Source organism: Centruroides sculpturatus, unplaced genomic scaffold (genome assembly GCF_000671375.1).
Source record: "Centruroides sculpturatus isolate CEXI.00-Female unplaced genomic scaffold, Cexi_2.0 scaffold703, whole genome shotgun sequence".
NCBI lineage: Eukaryota > Metazoa > Arthropoda > Arachnida > Scorpiones > Buthidae > Centruroides > Centruroides sculpturatus.
In genome coordinates this window covers 164,127-183,509 of record NW_019384944.1, presented here as the reverse complement: position 1 = coordinate 183,509, position 19,383 = coordinate 164,127, and the positions used below count along the sequence as shown (strand labels likewise).

Here is a 19,383-nt window from a genome sequence, read left to right as displayed (position 1 = left end):
ACTCAACTTACTCGCCTAAACTCTCTATAGTGTGGCGCTGGATAGCAGAAAGTATATATATAATTATAATAAAGTTACAATAAATTAAGTTAATATATAATTATATATATAGTGCCTAATTTATATATAATTATATGTACAGATGAAACTAAACTCAATTTACCTGCCTAAACGTCTGTAGCGTGGCGCTACGGATGGTGGGAAAGTAGTTCGGCTGCCCGATGACGTTTTACATAATTATAGGAGTTTTTTTACCATTGTGTACGGATACCGCCACAATTTTTTTGCTGTCTTATAGGAATCATAACTATAGGTAACAGTTTTATAGGGGGATCTACTGTATAGCCATTAATAAAACTAACAGACAACAACCAGATATGAAGCAAATTCAAAAAACAGCTTTTTTTCTATCTAAAGTCTTGAAGATCATCTTTAGAAAATATGAAAATCCTTGTTACACTACAGACATATTCATCTACCATTGTGATTTTTCTTGAAACCATATATGTACAGTACATACCTAGATTTTAGATTTATTCAATTCATTTGCTCTGCATCAATCCACTCTATATATAAAGCTATCATTTCAGGATGTCAAGTTTATTGTATATTAACTCATTTTTTTTATTGTATAAATTTTAAAATATTGAACAGTCAAGCTAAGACTATTTTTTTGTTTATACACAATAATATTTCCAACATATTGTCAACTGAATTCACACCAAATATGATATAATTATCATTTTACTTTATTGCTTCATTTTTTGAAATAAATTTAATAGCTGAGTAATTAACTCTCCAATCCATGTCACATTGGATTTTATTGATATTAAAATTGTTTTCTATTTTTTTCCAAGTTTATTTTAGCATTTATTATTATTATTATCAGCAGCTTATTGCCTATTTTCTGATTGTAGATATTGTAATAAAAAATAAATAATAATGGATTAAATCATCTAATACCAGATTATTTAGGCTATATTTTGATAAATTATTTTACATTAATTATTAAGGTAGGATGTTGACCACTGTCTAGTACGAATATTAAATTTAATAATAAAAATTACAATAATTCAAAAAATTATTGTAATTTTTATTATTAAACTTAGGATGTTGACCACTATCTAGTATGAATATTAAGTACTTAGACTGCTATCTTCCTATTTTTATAATAAATTATCTTACATTTAATGATTTATTATAGAATATTCAGGCATTGTTGTTTATATATGTATCACCATGCGTTATCTGCATGCAATTATGGTAGTACTATTAAGTCAAAACTATTTCATCTTTTTCAATCTTTTCCCTTTCCTCTCATTGGGCTGCAATTTAAAAATTGTACACCTATAAATTCCCACTGTTGTCTGTCTTTCCCTAATCTCAAACAATGTTAGATAAATGAAATTCAAGACTAGATGTAGAAAACTTAGGGCAGGAGTTCTTGATTAACTATATACAAACTTCTGATGCAAACCTGAAGTCATGTTATTTCAATTAAAAAATTTTTCCCTGAAAGGAGTTAGCAATGGAATCATGCTGGTCATCTTCCTAATGGAAAAGTATTATGTGCAGGGGCAAGACACTACAGTACTAATTTGTGGTTTAATTTTAAATAAATTAAAAATTTCAGCCTGGCATTGTTATGATGTCACAACAAGTAATTGCTCATTCTTTTTTAATAACTACTATCCAAATTTTATCAATGACTCCTTTACTGTTTTTCTATATACTTCAGTATTTATTCTATCCCTAAATTATCTGAAAGTAACTATAGAGATGATCTTTTTACCTCATCTCTCTACTTTTAAAATCAGTCCAAGGTCATTTTTATAAATATCCTTGAGAAAGTTATTTATTGTGACATCATCACAGTGTCAAGCTGCAATTTTTAATCATAATTTAAATTAAATAGATAAAAAATGTGCGCTCTCCATCTCAAATTAGTAGTGGCTTGTCCCTGCACATCATACTTTTCCTTTTAACAATAAAGTTTCAGGGGAAAATTTTTGAACTTAAACAACATGACTTTTGGTTTGCATTGGAAATTCTTATATAGTTAATCGGGATCTCCTGCCCCTAAGGTTTCTATATCTAGTCTTGTCTTTCATCTATCCAAGTCCATTCTCAAGATTAAGGAAAGACAGATGGATGGATAACAGTGAGAATGTATAGGTGTACAATTTTTTCAAATTGCAGCCAATCATTCTTCCAAATAATTAAATAATCATCCACATAGCTTTTGTTGTAAATAATAATATCATAAAATCTCTGAATCATTTCCAATTTCTGCATTACTAACTCTGCTATCACTCCTAACAGAGGAGATTGAATCAGTATCCCTACTATCTTCTAACAATAAAATTGTATCAATATAGTAAAAATTCAAAATAAAATTTTATCTGCATTCTATTTGATTAATATGTGCTACTCTAAAACATCAACAAAATTTTTAAATTGTTCAAATATGTTGACCACCAATCTATAGCCATATATAGCATACCATACAATCTATGCCAGACATTTGTGTTAATATTGACATGAATGTGTGGCATAGATTAATGAATAAGATCAAATGGCTTCTTATTGTTTAGTGCTAAGAAAAACAAATATAAATATCTAATAATCCAATAAATGTAGCCATAATATGCCTTATGTTATCTGGCAGAATTGTTTTTCTTAGATAATACCAAACAATCATATGAATAAAAAAATTGCATTGCATTACATAATCTGGAAATAATTATACATTCCTGTCTGTCAAATAACTGGTTTCACGACCTTAGAAAGTCTGAAATTCAAAGAAAAAATTATTAGAATGTTTGGTTGGAGAAAAAATGCCAAATACTAAAAAAAGAATTAGGACTGAAGATGAATTTCATTATTTAGAGGCTATACTGAATATGCTGAAAAAGTTGCTGTGAAAAACACTATTATTATCCAGTGTCCCATGAGAAACCGGCTCTTAGTAAGGAGAAGCATTTTAACAAAATATTATCAAATAAGCACATTATTTCTTCAGAAAAATAAGAGAATATTTTCATGATTTTATATTTCAATTGTTTTATTGTCTGGTACCATAGCTTATTTTTCAATATTGTTTTGGATGCCAACTACTAACTATTTACATCTATTTGCTATGAATATGGTTGTTTTTTACACTGAAAGCAAGACCATGTTTCACAAACAAAAGACAAATTGTAAGTGGCATTCAGAACAGATTACTAACTACAGTTTAACTCATACATGCCAGACTCCTGTAAATATTTTTAGCAGAAATAAGCTTATATTACAAGCCTGGATAAGAAAATTATTAAGCAGAAATTTTATAATATAAATGTTACAAATTGAGTATTAAATATATCATCATCCCGAATTGAGAATGGCATTAGGAGCAATTCACTCACTGAGTAACAGTCAATTTATCAATGAGAAAATTTTCAGACTATTATATATTATAAAATAATTTTTAAATATATATATTTCAGAGATGCAGACATAATACTATGGGAGACAACTGTGAACGATGCATAGATGGTTATTATGGAGATTCCACGAGAGGCACTCCTGAAGACTGTAAACCTTGTCCATGTCCACTAACTACACCATCAAATCAGTAATAATTTAATTTTTATTAAATAAACTTATAAGTAAAATGTTACTGTGTAAGCATGAAGATTGTAATTTACAAAATGCAGTCCTATAGTTACAACAGACTTTAGAAAATGATGAATATATTATGTTTGTTTATAATCAAAAATAACTTATAAGATTTTTAATAAGATTGCTGAATAATTTGTTAAATTACAAAGTTTTAATCTCTCAAAAAAGTTACAGAAATCCAAAATCGAAGGCATGTTGTAAAATAGATTTTATGCAGGTTTCACTATCTGTCTGATTTAGTTTTTAAAATATTTTGTCGTATCAGTTAATTTAAAATAGTAAATAAATTTAGCATTATTAGATAATTTTAATATAATTTATTAATTTAATCAGCTATTAACATTCTAATAATAATAATAATAATAAAATCACATAAGTTTAGAATGGATTTTTATCCTTCTGTTGTGATAACTTTTTCTGCAAAATATAAGTGAAATTTGATATATCCTGTAATTTGATTAAAAAATCATTTGGAAACTTAAAATTAAAAATTTAATTTTAATATATAGATTTAATTGTAATAAAAAATGTTTTAATCTCTCCCAGGGAGAGAGGGATATGGAGTTGATGCAATAATTAAATTTTAATGATTATAATTGTTATATGCAATTATTCAACTTTAAGATGATAAATGATTTTTAGATTCTCTCCAACTTGTTTCCTTGATACTGATGGTCAGCCAACCTGCAATGCTTGTCCTTTGGGATACACAGGAAGAAATTGTGAAAGGTAACTTGAAATAAATATAAACATTTTGAAGTTATTATATATACTTTAAATATTAATTTTATATATTATAACTTTATAGATGCTCATCAGGATATAGAGGAAATCCCATTCAACCTGGTGGTAGATGTGAAATACCAGGAGGTTAAAATTTTAATATCTATCTTAATTATTAAAAATGTTGAAATATTTGCAACATTAAAACTGCTTTACAAATTTTGACAAATTTTAAAAACAGATCAAATTTAATAATATATTTTGAAAAATCAGGAAAATTTATAATTAATTTTTTAGCATTTTAATTTCTAGAGAAAAGTTTGATGTTATAGAACTTTTTAGTAAGACAATAAAAGTTATTTTTAAAAAGATGAATAAAATTTAATTTGTATACAGATTGATTTATGATAATTGAATGAATGTTTGAATTATTCATTTGAACTCACTCAATCTGAGTGTATTGCTAGATTATCATCTCTATGGATAAGAGAAAGCTTAAAAAGTATTAATATATTAAACTAAATTTAGCAGATTAATAATAAAATATATCTATTTTTTAATTGATTACTAACTGACTTTTACTTCTAGTGACAATTTTTTTTAAAATCTAATAATAATCAATAACTTTTAATGACAAGTACTTTCAATCCTCACATTACACAAAAATCAAACTTGTGATAAGATTATGATCCTATTGAGGAACAAAAGTGCTTTTTCATTAAACTCTTATTGCTGGTAAAAAACTTGACTATTTATTACAACATGGTGATATATAGCAAACTGGCATGTTTACTAATAGTCAAAATTAGTCAAGTTCAGTAATGCTGTGATCTTAAAGCCATTTCTAATCAATTTCCAACTATGTCTATTTCAAAAATTCTAATTAATTCAATCAACAAGTCAGCATACATGTATGCCTAAAGTCTGCTAGTAATGTCATCTTTTCTGTTTCATCATTACTACTTATTTCAAAGATAGTGTGATGTTCATTGCAACAAGTACAAGGTCCCGTGAGTGAACTGATACAAATAAATACTCATTAGATTTTTCAACACAAAGTAATTTATTATCGCTTTGAACAGGTTCTTTTTTCTTTTGGATCTCAACACTACTTGGTTTCTGTACACGTAGGCATTAAAATTTAATCTAACAAACAGCGAGTTAATTGAGCGCGACAACTATATGTGGGCGAAACTTATAACTAATACTTATACTACTTACAACTAAAGAAGGAAGAAGAGTAGATGAATAAGAATAGTATACGAGGAAGATGGAAATACCCATGATTTTCTTGAGTTTGTAATCTTGGGTGGGACACCACTTTGGAGCTTTCCTTGAAATGTTATTTCCCATCCTTCCTGTAGACCTTTCATATGATTCTTTCAATAGCTTCCTTCAAAGTTCTCTTATAGGAATTCCTTCCTATCGATTCCTTGGCTCCTCATAGTCTCCAATCGTCTTATACTCAATCTGGAGCACTACCTCTTCTCCATCCTTAGTCTTTGGAATTCAAGCCCAAACTGCTTCTCCCCCCATTTTCTTGGCCCCAGGGCCTTACTTCTTCTTTTGTCTTACTAATTTCTTGGAATCGGTAATCTTGTAACTGTATGCTATATTTTTGTACATATTAATTTAAGTTTAGTTTAGTCTCTTCTTTCTGCCCTTTGTTCTATTTTCTTCTAGAACCTTCTTATCTTCCCCTGTCCCTTGGGTGGGATTACGTGTTCCTAGAATTGTGAAGAACAAAGGAAAAAAACAGGACCTGGAGGTGAAAGGAGATGGTGGTAGGGCATTTTCTTGGGCCAGACGGTGAAGTGAACAGATGTAGTGAGAATACTTCAAGTCACGATATCAATGACCAAAGAATACTTCAAGTTGCAATATAAATGACCTAAGATTTTGGAATTAAGTTAAGAGGAAGATCCTGCTTTAAGGTCATAAAGACGACTGTAGAAAAAAATTCAAAGTGTAAAAAAAAAGAAGACAATGGGCCAATTATAGAAGGAAGGATGTGTGTTATCCCACCCGAAGGTACACATAAAGAAATAAACCAAAAAACAAACAAAATCCCGGGTATCACTATTTCTGTCTGCTATGCTACTTTTTCTGTCTTCTTAATTCTATCCCTTTTTTTCTATTAGTGTTAAGTTAGTGTTTAAGGTTAGTTTTAAGGTTTTGGGATATATATATATATATATTGTCGTGATCAGGATCTGTATTATACGTGCTGTAAATACCACGATCAATTATTATTGCTGTAGTTTAGTTTAGCACCTGCTACTGCTTGTACAGTACTGTGAAGTTGGAATCCCTCGAAAGAGAATCAATCTGTAACAAAGACGCGAAATTGTTCAATTGGAATTATATATAAAATTTTTTATCCTGTCTGCCTTCGTGGTGAATTATAATTTCGTGCACTTTCACAACCCCACCCAAGGGAAAAGGGTTGAAAAGGAAAGTTCTAGAAAAAGTGAAGACAAAGGAACAAAGAAAAGGCTAAGACTAACTAAAATTAATAAATACAAAATATTATGAAGCTCTCATGGCTGTCAGCCATATGCTTATATTTGTCGCAAAATCACATCATTAGTACATTATATCATTCAGATGCTGGAAATTTTTGGTAAATTGTGTGCGCATTATTTTTTTGGATGTTATTTCTTCCAATTCCAGATAGTAATAACATATTCAAGATTATATTTTATTGCTTGACTCCTTACTTTTCCAGGACATATTTAATTATAGTAATTTTTCATCATTTATGTCCTTGAGTAAGTGCCAATGACTTAATCATCGCATATAATTCCATAAAGATTGTTTAAAATGAAAACAACAATTTTTTTTTTTATTTTTTGAAACAATGGCATGTTTCATGAAAAAAACAAATTGGAATACTCAATGAAATTTCATCTTTCGATGGATGGCAGTGAAAACATTAACTATTTTTTCATTTTCATTTATGTACAAATGGAGTCTATAATATATCTTTGATTAGTTCTGAAAGAGAGGAAGTATGTATCCTAAATAGGAGCAATAACTAGAACATTAAAATACAGAAGTTATGAATTTGATAATACATCATATACTGTATTATTACTACATAAAATTTTGCTAAAATTTGCTAAGCAGTTTTGCCAAGTATCTTATATTTATTTCAACAGCTTATAAATTTCCAATTTTTAATTTGTTGTTAAAATTTTCTTAGGTGTCAGACCAGCAATTCAGGTTAAAATTGAAGATTCAAGAAATCAGAGAGTTCCAGTTGGTGCAACTGTATCATTTAGATGTTCTGCTAGCAGTCAGAGCAGTGATGTAAATATTCCATTAATTTGCAGTTATATATCATATTTTAATTGAAATTTTATTAAAAGCTTTTAATTGAAATCAGGCTGTATACCAACTGGTGTGGACAAAAGAAGGCGGTGTAATGCCAAGCCAGGCAACAGAAGCAAGTGGAGTTCTTACTATAACAAATGTCAGACCAGAAGATACTGGCGTGTATATTTGTACTGCATCTGATTTAACAAGTGTTGCTCAAGAAAGAGCTACTTTAACAGTTGAAGGTATTGTTACAAATTAACCAGTTGTATAACATCAGATTTAACACTACTTGTTCTGTAGCAAGTTTTATTACAAAGTATCTTTCTTTCATAATAAATGAAAATCTATTGTTTAAGATGTTAATAACAGGACTTTGGATGATATGATAATAATTTAAAGATCAATGTCCTAATTTAAAAATCAAAATTCTAGGAATATCAATAACTTGACTTTTTTTTAAGTATCAGGAATAGAAAAATTATTACATATTAGGTAAACCCAGAAATCTTATAAAATTATTTTAGATATAAAATCCTTGATTATTTGAAGAAATAATTTAGTATAAAATTTTGACATAACTTATACAATTTCTTCATTACTTATTAATTACCCTCTTATGATGTATATCATTATTTCTAGTTTCATATGAGTTTTTTTACAAAGTTTTTTTTTTCATTGATATAAGTATAAGTTTTATATAAGAGGGAAATTAATAAGTAATGAATAAATAATACAAAATTTTGTCATAATTTATATTTACAGAAATAATGTAAAAAATAAAATATTTTTTTCAAATAATATTTTAGACTATTACAAGCTAACGAACAACATGAAGATAAGGATGATTGTGTGAATAAACTGATTCAGAGAGGTCAAAGTAATAGACATAATAAATATCTCAATATCTCTAGGCCTATTATCTGTAGCTGTTGTGCTGAATTTAGTTTATAGACATACACTAAATCACAAAAGTATTCAGACACCTTTAAAATGGAAGAGTTGTTTAGTTATAACTCATTTCTCGCATAAAATAGAAAGTTGTGAAATCTTCAGACATTTTTACACTAGAAAAAATATTTACATGTGCAAAAATATTGAGATGGGATTAGGGATTTAGTGAAATGTAGAGTCAGTTTAGTGCTATTTGGAGTTGTATGTCTGCAAATAGTGTTGGAACCAGGGCTGTGGAGTTGGAGTCAGGAGGGATTTCTGGCCAGAGGAGTCAGTCTCAGGAAAAATATGTCAACTCCGACTCCAGCATTTCAAATTTAATTTAGTTTTCTATTTAAATGAAAGAAAATTTATTTTATATTTAATAATTTTTTAAAATGTTTTTGTATTTTGTTATAATTCATTTATTTTAAATACAAAATGCAACAATTTGATTTATTAAATATATAGTTTTCTTTGTAGTACTTGTGTTAGTAGTTAAATTGTTTTGACTTAAAGAATGATTCAAAAATATTCAAATTCAATTATTATCCCTGCTCTAAATGAGCACTCTATTTTTCTGAATTAGCAAGACTAACTTACTTAACTACAGAGTATATATTTTTCTTTTCTGAACAAGGAGCTGAAGTAGCTAGATCATGCATTGAACTAACTTTTTCACATCAATTTCACCTTTCCAGAAATGTTGTAGAATAAAGATATGTAGATGTTGAATTTTATCACACCCCTTTTTCTTCTTATCATCTTATCCTTTTGTTAAAAATTAATTTTTTTATACAAATAAATATTAATGTAAGTTAAATATTAAAAATACTAACTATAAAAGTATTTGGGTAAATGCCCTGGGCTCCTTTCAGAGTAGGGTACCCCCTATGAATGCCTCTGTCCCCCATAAAATGACTGTTCTTTGGTTTTTAATTTTGCCAGAATTGGCCTACTAAAATTATCAGGAGTCGGAGTTGAGTGTTTTTTTACAATTCCACAGCCCTGGTTGGAACTCTGCAATTTGTTGATGGAATAATGAATCAATATGTGTATAAATAGATTTTAAATAATGTTCAGAAATCAGTAAGAAAATTAAAATTAGGGTAAGATATCAAGGGTTTGTTTTCCAGCATGACTGATTTTCAAAGTGTGCTTTCGATCATTGTCAGTTTCTTGATATGCACTGTATAAAAGTGCTTCCTTGGCCTCCACAATCACTTGACCTCAACCTAATTCAGCATTTATAAGATCACATTGAATGAACAATCAGAACAGAATCAATAACAAACAAAGTTGATCTTAAAAACATCATCAGAGTTTTGAATTTAATAGATAAAACTGTTATAAAAATTTGGATGAATCAATGCTTAGTTATCATCAGAGGAAAAGAAGGCACAACTCATTCTTAAATGTATAAAATATTTTATTATTATTTCTTGTCTGAAAATTTTTACATCACAAAAATATCTAGTTTTAAAATATATTTCTCTTTTTGATGAATGTTTTTGTACATGTAAATACGTTTTCTAATGTGAAAAACATCTGAAAATTTTACATCTGTCATTATTTTTTCCTATTTCAAGCAATAAATGAGTGATAACTAAAAAACTTCCATTTTATAGGTGTTCAGATATTTTTGTGACCTAGTGTGTATATATAATGGCATCATTACATAATAATAAATAACTTAAATTGTCATATAATTTTAATACATAATATTTAAAACATTATATTTAAGTCTTCTTTTGTCCTTTCTCACACATCAGGAAACAAGTCTTATGGCAGACTCAACCTTTTGTTAGAGGCTGATTGTTCTCATCACTATGCAAAATGTTATAAAAACTTTATTCTGGTGATAGCACAAATAAAAAATATAATGTCGATTAAACAAAAATGTCCTGGCCATTTTCTAAATTTATTATACAATTATTGCCCTGGTCATTTTTTAAACATTATATTTATTGCAGCAATTGAATAGTTTCATTACTTAGACAATGATTAAAATTTTATTACCATGATATAATATTCATTTTACTGAATTTTAAAATTATAATAAATTCAACACATTTGTTTTATATTTTTAAATTTAATTTTATAAAAGTCTCAAATCTTATAAAATTTTTCTTATATTGGGAAAAAAAATTTAATTTCTTGAAAATTTTGTTCTGAGAATTTCAGGATCAGAAATTTTAATTCTTTAAAAAATCAAATCTTGCAATCAAATTGAAAATGTTACCCAACATTTTCAATTTGTTATAAATGAAAGTCAAATAAACGAATTAATACAGACTTTTAGCTTTATAGAAAGATTTTCAGATAAGACTGTAGAATGAAAATTAAAAATGGAACAGGTGTTGAAAGAGAATTTATTTTTTAGACATATAGGATGAAAGTATGTCAAATTGGCAGTCCCCAATGTGATTTTTCTGCTCTGAATGCTCTGAAATTAAATAAAACGGCTGACAGATTAAGATTAATTGATAAACATCTATCTTCCATAATAAAGATTTTTCTCAGTCTTTGAAGCCAGATATTGGAAAACTAGGAGGAGGAAGATAGCACTGGCAAGTTTCCAGTGAAAACAATTAATTTTAGTTTTATAAATATGTACATTAAATAAAATAAATGTTTAAATAAAAGCAATACTATAGCAATTATATATTGTTGAGTTGAATTCACTGAACTACATAATATGTTTTAATTGTCCCATCTATATTCCTGCATTCTCACTTACAAATTTTCTTAAAATTATAATTTGAAAAGTGATGTGGCCTGTGTGAATTTTATCAGTTGCATTAATGGCCCATTATTTAAATGAGTTTGACACATCTGGTATATAGGAAAGATATTTTAAGACTGAGCTAGGTACTGTTTGACTTAATCATTACATATACAGAATAGCAGTGTTTGCTCAGTGCTCTTACTAAAAAAGGCACTGGCTTTGCTGTCAATATAGCCTGAAATTTATTTAATATTTAGTGCTTTGATTGGAACTTAAAATATTTGCATTCAAATTTGAATATAGAAGCTAATTTACATTTTAAAATATCATATGAGAAAGTTTGATATTTAATTTTGTAATCAGATCATCAATGAAGGAAAAATACATTTAACTGTGAATGTTTAATTGTCTATTAAACAGTTTTCTTTTATTATACAGGATGATTCAGCTAAGTGTGTACAAACTTCTGGGAGGAGTAGGTTGCTCAAAGACAAATCGGAATTATATAGCAATGCGATGTCCTGTCATGCCATTTGGATATTTCTGGAGGACATCTTGCCAGAGTAATTCACAAACAATAAGCTCCTCAGTCACTGCATTGTGCAATGTGGTTCCAACAAATTGGGGCCTCTGCCCATTTCAGCAATGACATTCATTATCATTTAAACATGGTGGTCCTATTCATTGGCCTCCATGATTGCCAGACTTAACATGTCTTGATTACTTCTTCTGGGGTTACATTACAGGACTGGTTTACAACACCCCTGTTGAAAATGATGAGGTCCTTGTAGCATACATATCTGTAGCTGCTTTGGAAGAATGAGACGCCAAGAATTTTCCAAAATGTACACGAGTCCCTATGTCAGTGATGTCAAGTATGTGTTACAGTTCGTGGTCACAACTTTGAACACCTGTAACCTCAATACACTTCACAATGAATGTCTTTGAATAATAAGAAGCATTTTCTCTTATGTGCTGCTTTTTCATTTCATCTTTTCTATACACTAGCACATGAAGATGGTGTTTATGACTTGGTATTGCTATATAATTCCGATTTGTCTTTGTGCAATCTACCTCTCCCAGAATTTGTACTGTACATGCTTAGCTGAATCACCCTGTATAAAAATGAAATATTGTGCATTTTTAAACCAATATTTCCTGAAGACTGTTATGTTTTTATTTTTGAAATTTTATTTTATTATTAAGCTTAATTTTAACAAAAATAAAACCTTTGTATAGCTCATTTTAATGTATTCGCTATACTTGCACAAGTATAAGTGCAAGTTAGTCTCTCCAATTTACAATCTTCTTACATAATTATGTCTGTATTTATGAACCTGCATCCTCTTTCAAATTGTGTTTTAAACACAGCGAACCCACAGGTTAAATGCCTGACTATATGGTATTTAGCACTTTAAAATACTTTATTAATTTGAAATTATGTAGTTAAATGAATATTATTCTAATAAATAAATTAGAAAACCATTGATTCTTGAAATGACAAAAAAGATGATAATTATAATTATCAATTTGATATAAATATATATAATATTAAAATGATTTAAAGCACTAAATTTAATTGTAAATTGTGATTCCATTCACAAAAAACAAATTAACTTTATAAGCAAAATCATTTTACATAATAATCTACATATAATCTATATATATAGTTCTTTGAAATACACAAGCAATAAAAATATATTTTTAACTTTTTAGGTACAGGTAGACCTACTCCACCAAGAGTACGCATTGAACCTCGTTTTCAGACTGTTAAAGTTGGACAGTCCGTTGAATTTCGTTGTATTGCTGAAGGATTTCCACAGCCAACCCTTAATTGGCATGGTGGCCAAAATAACCAATTAAATCCACAATCTACATTTATCGATGGAGTTTTCCGTATACCTGCTGCTCGACCAAGTGATCAAGCTGAATATTTTTGCATGGCTACAAACTCTGCTGGAACAGAAACAATCAGAACTGTTTTATTTATTGAGAGAGGTTAGTAAATGTAATGTTAGATAATTATTTTAATAAATTATCCATATCTATTATTCTATCAAGATATTTCTTGAATAATTAATAACTTCAGTCAATTTTCTTTGAATATATTTTACAGATGACTTTACTATTAGTGAAGAACCACAACTAACTNGTTTTGGCCCCCCCCTTCCAAGTGGGCCCTGTGCGGGTGCACCTGTTGCACCTGCCTAGTTACGGCTCTGTAATCAGGTATTATAATACAATATATTTGTTAGTTGGTTTTACAGACATAAAATAACAGTACAGTATCGTTGTAAAATTGCAGGTATATGTTTTGATTTTACATGACTATTCTTGATAATTAAGCACATTTGTTGATTTACAAACATAGATAGTACTATGTACTAACAGCAATTGGTTGATACATAGAAGTTTGCAAGTTTTTTTACAAGAAGAGTTTTACATGCCAAGTTATATATATAAATACAAAGTATAATTAGAACATACCGTTACAAAGTAAAACAATAATGTTACAACAGNATATTCATTTTACTGAATTTTAAAATTATAATAAATTCAACACATTTGTTTTATATTTTTAAATTTAATTTTATAAAAGTCTCAAATCTTATAAAATTTTTCTTATATTGGGAAAAAAAATTTAATTTCTTGAAAATTTTGTTCTGAGAATTTCAGGATCAGAAATTTTAATTCTTTAAAAAATCAAATCTTGCAATCAAATTGAAAATGTTACCCAACATTTTCAATTTGTTATAAATGAAAGTCAAATAAACGAATTAATACAGACTTTTAGCTTTATAGAAAGATTTTCAGATAAGACTGTAGAATGAAAATTAAAAATGGAACAGGTGTTGAAAGAGAATTTATTTTTTAGACATATAGGATGAAAGTATGTCAAATTGGCAGTCCCCAATGTGATTTTTCTGCTCTGAATGCTCTGAAATTAAATAAAACGGCTGACAGATTAAGATTAATTGATAAACATCTATCTTCCATAATAAAGATTTTTCTCAGTCTTTGAAGCCAGATATTGGAAAACTAGGAGGAGGAAGATAGCACTGGCAAGTTTCCAGTGAAAACAATTAATTTTAGTTTTATAAATATGTACATTAAATAAAATAAATGTTTAAATAAAAGCAATACTATAGCAATTATATATTGTTGAGTTGAATTCACTGAACTACATAATATGTTTTAATTGTCCCATCTATATTCCTGCATTCTCACTTACAAATTTTCTTAAAATTATAATTTGAAAAGTGATGTGGCCTGTGTGAATCTTATCAGTTGCATTAATGGCCCATTATTTAAATGAGTTTGACACATCTGGTATATAGGAAAGATATTTTAAGACTGAGCTAGGTACTGTTTGACTTAATCATTACATATACAGAATAGCAGTGTTTGCTCAGTGCTCTTACTAAAAAAGGCACTGGCTTTGCTGTCAATATAGCCTGAAATTTATTTAATATTTAGTGCTTTGATTGGAACTTAAAATATTTGCATTCAAATTTGAATATAGAAGCTAATTTACATTTTAAAATATCATATGAGAAAGTTTGATATTTAATTTTGTAATCAGATCATCAATGAAGGAAAAATACATTTAACTGTGAATGTTTAATTGTCTATTAAACAGTTTTCTTTTATTATACAGGATGATTCAGCTAAGTGTGTACAAACTTCTGGGAGGAGTAGGTTGCTCAAAGACAAATCGGAATTATATAGCAATGCGATGTCCTGTCATGCCATTTGGATATTTCTGGAGGACATCTTGCCAGAGTAATTCACAAACAATAAGCTCCTCAGTCACTGCATTGTGCAATGTGGTTCCAACAAATTGGGGCCTCTGCCCATTTCAGCAATGACATTCATTATCATTTAAACATGGTGGTCCTATTCATTGGCCTCCATGATTGCCAGACTTAACATGTCTTGATTACTTCTTCTGGGGTTACATTACAGGACTGGTTTACAACACCCCTGTTGAAAATGATGAGGTCCTTGTAGCATACATATCTGTAGCTGCTTTGGAAGAATGAGACGCCAAGAATTTTCCAAAATGTACACGAGTCCCTATGTCAGTGATGTCAAGTATGTGTTACAGTTCGTGGTCACAACTTTGAACACCTGTAACCTCAATACACTTCACAATGAATGTCTTTGAATAATAAGAAGCATTTTCTCTTATGTGCTGCTTTTTCATTTCATCTTTTCTATACACTAGCACATGAAGATGGTGTTTATGACTTGGTATTGCTATATAATTCCGATTTGTCTTTGTGCAATCTACCTCTCCCAGAATTTGTACTGTACATGCTTAGCTGAATCACCCTGTATAAAAATGAAATATTGTGCATTTTTAAACCAATATTTCCTGAAGACTGTTATGTTTTTATTTTTGAAATTTTATTTTATTATTAAGCTTAATTTTAACAAAAATAAAACCTTTGTATAGCTCATTTTAATGTATTCGCTATACTTGCACAAGTATAAGTGCAAGTTAGTCTCTCCAATTTACAATCTTCTTACATAATTATGTCTGTATTTATGAACCTGCATCCTCTTTCAAATTGTGTTTTAAACACAGCGAACCCACAGGTTAAATGCCTGACTATATGGTATTTAGCACTTTAAAATACTTTATTAATTTGAAATTATGTAGTTAAATGAATATTATTCTAATAAATAAATTAGAAAACCATTGATTCTTGAAATGACAAAAAAGATGATAATTATAATTATCAATTTGATATAAATATATATAATATTAAAATGATTTAAAGCACTAAATTTAATTGTAAATTGTGATTCCATTCACAAAAAACAAATTAACTTTATAAGCAAAATCATTTTACATAATAATCTACATATAATCTATATATATAGTTCTTTGAAATACACAAGCAATAAAAATATATTTTTAACTTTTTAGGTACAGGTAGACCTACTCCACCAAGAGTACGCATTGAACCTCGTTTTCAGACTGTTAAAGTTGGACAGTCCGTTGAATTTCGTTGTATTGCTGAAGGATTTCCACAGCCAACCCTTAATTGGCATGGTGGCCAAAATAACCAATTAAATCCACAATCTACATTTATCGATGGAGTTTTCCGTATACCTGCTGCTCGACCAAGTGATCAAGCTGAATATTTTTGCATGGCTACAAACTCTGCTGGAACAGAAACAATCAGAACTGTTTTATTTATTGAGAGAGGTTAGTAAATGTAATGTTAGATAATTATTTTAATAAATTATCCATATCTATTATTCTATCAAGATATTTCTTGAATAATTAATAACTTCAGTCAATTTTCTTTGAATATATTTTACAGATGACTTTACTATTAGTGAAGAACCACAACTAACTGTCTCTCCATCAAATTATGAAGCTCAGAGAGGTGAAACAGTTAGATTTAATTGTCAGGTTACAGGAACACCAACTCCAACAATAAAATGGTCTTTCTCAGGCGGTACTTTACCAGAAGGGACAAGTCAGGTATAATTCAATATTTATTTTTAGTCTTATTAAACTAAACAAGATTCTAAGATGTTTATTTTCTATTTTGATTCTGTTCAATAGAGATTTTAATAAATTATTTCAAATTTTATATGAAGAATGAGAATTAATTATAAATAACAAATAATTGAAATATAAAAATATTTAATGTATTTTATTTTATCTTTGTTTATATTCTATTTATATTATAGTTTTAATTTAATTAATTAATAAAAATCACTTTTGTAGAATGACAGCAATAAAATATTCAACAATTTTTTTGTAATACAATCTAAAATATATAAAATTTAGCTTATGCATCTCTCGGTGGATTGCTAAAATAATGAAAGGATTGGGCTGCTGCTTTGGAGAACCAAATTTCAAGTCTGAGTCAGAACCTCAGAAATTTTCATAGGCAATCTAATCTAAATATTCAGACTTCATTATCTAGATTCCACATTGATGGACATGCAAAATATGGTTTAGGATATTTTGGTTCAACCATTTTGGCACAGATGAAATTATAGCATAGAGGTTATGGCATGATCATTTTTCCTAATACACAAGACTAATAGATTTAATAATTTTCCATCTAGTTGGATTACTACTTACTATTTTATTTATTCAAGCATACTAGTACAACCATGATGTGAAGAGAAAACATACAAAAAAATCATACAAGATCACACAACATATCCATTAATACAAAACAAATATATACAACTTATAACTAAAATGCAATAGTAAATCAATAATTAAATTCATTCTAAACCTAAAAGTGAGAGAACTATCCAAAAAGTAAAGTAAAATAATTACCACGAAACTAGGCTATATCTTACCTAGAAAATGAAAAATAATCAGTTTAGTCTTTTATTCACAAATCAGATAATATTAGTAAGTACTAGGGAGCCTAATTGAAACTTTATTTTTGTGTGATGGATGTATTCAGATGTATTTTGAACTTGGCATCAATGTGCAGCTTCATCATGATTGTTTCTATGATCTTTACCATTGATATTGAATCCACAGACTGACCATATACCAAAACTTTTAATTTTCTACAATATTGTAACAATAATAGCTTGCCATATCAATTTTTTTTAAGACTAGTTTCAATCTTTGTGCCAAAATAACTACCCCAAAACATCCTCTTAAAGTATATAAGACAAAAATAGTTTTAAGAATTCATGCATTCATTTTTGAAATATTTCAAAAGTTAACATTTTATAAGCAGTTGTATTTAAGCAAAAATATTTAAATAATAAAATAAATTTACATAAGCATTTTTGAGTGTTCTAGTGTCAATGGCATTTTGTTACTTGTTATCATTTTCAAATTTGACAATTTCAATTTGATTACATTTTGAGGATTATACAGTTATTAATTATACTGATAAGTGGGAAAACAATATTCATTTACAAGTGCTGTAGAATTAGTGGCATAACTAAGCCTTTGCTCTGGAGTGAATTGAGAGAATGATATAAAAAGTACAATAATGAAGAAAAACTAAGTATATCATAAAGCACTGTTTGTTTATAAAGAAATTTATTTTATTTTTTTTAATACATTTTTTCAAGTTTAAATCTTATTCTTAAAGCCTAGATAGGGATCCAATACCCAGATCATCTTGCATAAATATGCTACAACTAGCTGTTACCCACGACTTTGCCCGCGGAGGTTTTGCAAGCAAACCCCATTTATATTCAGTATTTCAACAACCATAGTAATTGTTATATAACACCTACTGCCGAGAATGATGAGAATTGCTGAGAATCAAACAAACTATTTTCAAGTAGAAAAAAATATATTTCTTCTGGACTATACATGTGATTGAGTCCATCTTCATTTGTCCTTTCACGCGCTTTACAGAGGCAATAACAAATTTGCGGCGATACAGACCTTTTATTTGAGGCTACATGTTCGCCGTCCAATGTAAATGAGTTAAAAGTCCTCTAGCGGTGGCCAGCACTATTATTAAATAAATAAATACATTAAAAATAAATTTGCCAGGACGAATTCACAAGTAGAAAAAAAAATATTTCTTCTGGACTATACATATAATTGAGTCCATCTTCATTTGTCCTTTCACACGCTTTACAGAGGCAATAAAAATATTTTTAATATTTTTTTAAACTATTTTCAATTTGATCAATTTTCTGGAACATTTACAATCGTTCTATAATCGAACCAATATGCAATAACAAATTTGAATTTAAAAAGGTTCGAACATTTGGTTAAAAAATTGAAATATATAAAAATATTTATAACAATGTCTGAAATGTTATTAATTTAATACACTTAAGTACTTAATGAAGACTAAATGTAACAAAAAATCGCATGTAAAATAGTACAGTAGAAGCCGTTTTTCTGATTAAGACTTAATCCTCTCCCTCTCCCCCTTGGGGGAATTTTGAAAAATCCCTTCTTAGTGTGCATTCCCATGGTATACCCTACTAAAATGCAGATAAAAACAAAAAATCACATTTAAAATAGTACAGAAGCCATTTTTCCAGTTAAG

At 28.5% G+C, this 19,383-nt stretch overlaps 1 protein-coding gene across 1 annotated transcript in view; it reads left to right on the top strand.

Moving 5' to 3' along the window:
- LOC111632167 (basement membrane-specific heparan sulfate proteoglycan core protein-like) overlaps positions 1 to 19,383 on the top strand; it is a 208,133-nt gene that overhangs the window by 133,458 nt on the left and 55,292 nt on the right. The window contains 9 exon segments of the mRNA XM_023376533.1: positions 3,489 to 3,616; positions 4,306 to 4,392; positions 4,472 to 4,533; positions 7,592 to 7,698; positions 7,775 to 7,949; positions 13,082 to 13,363; positions 13,482 to 13,538; positions 16,293 to 16,583; positions 16,702 to 16,865. Coding sequence (XP_023232301.1) covers positions 3,489 to 3,616; positions 4,306 to 4,392; positions 4,472 to 4,533; positions 7,592 to 7,698; positions 7,775 to 7,949; positions 13,082 to 13,363; positions 13,482 to 13,538; positions 16,293 to 16,583; positions 16,702 to 16,865 — 1,353 coding nt within the window.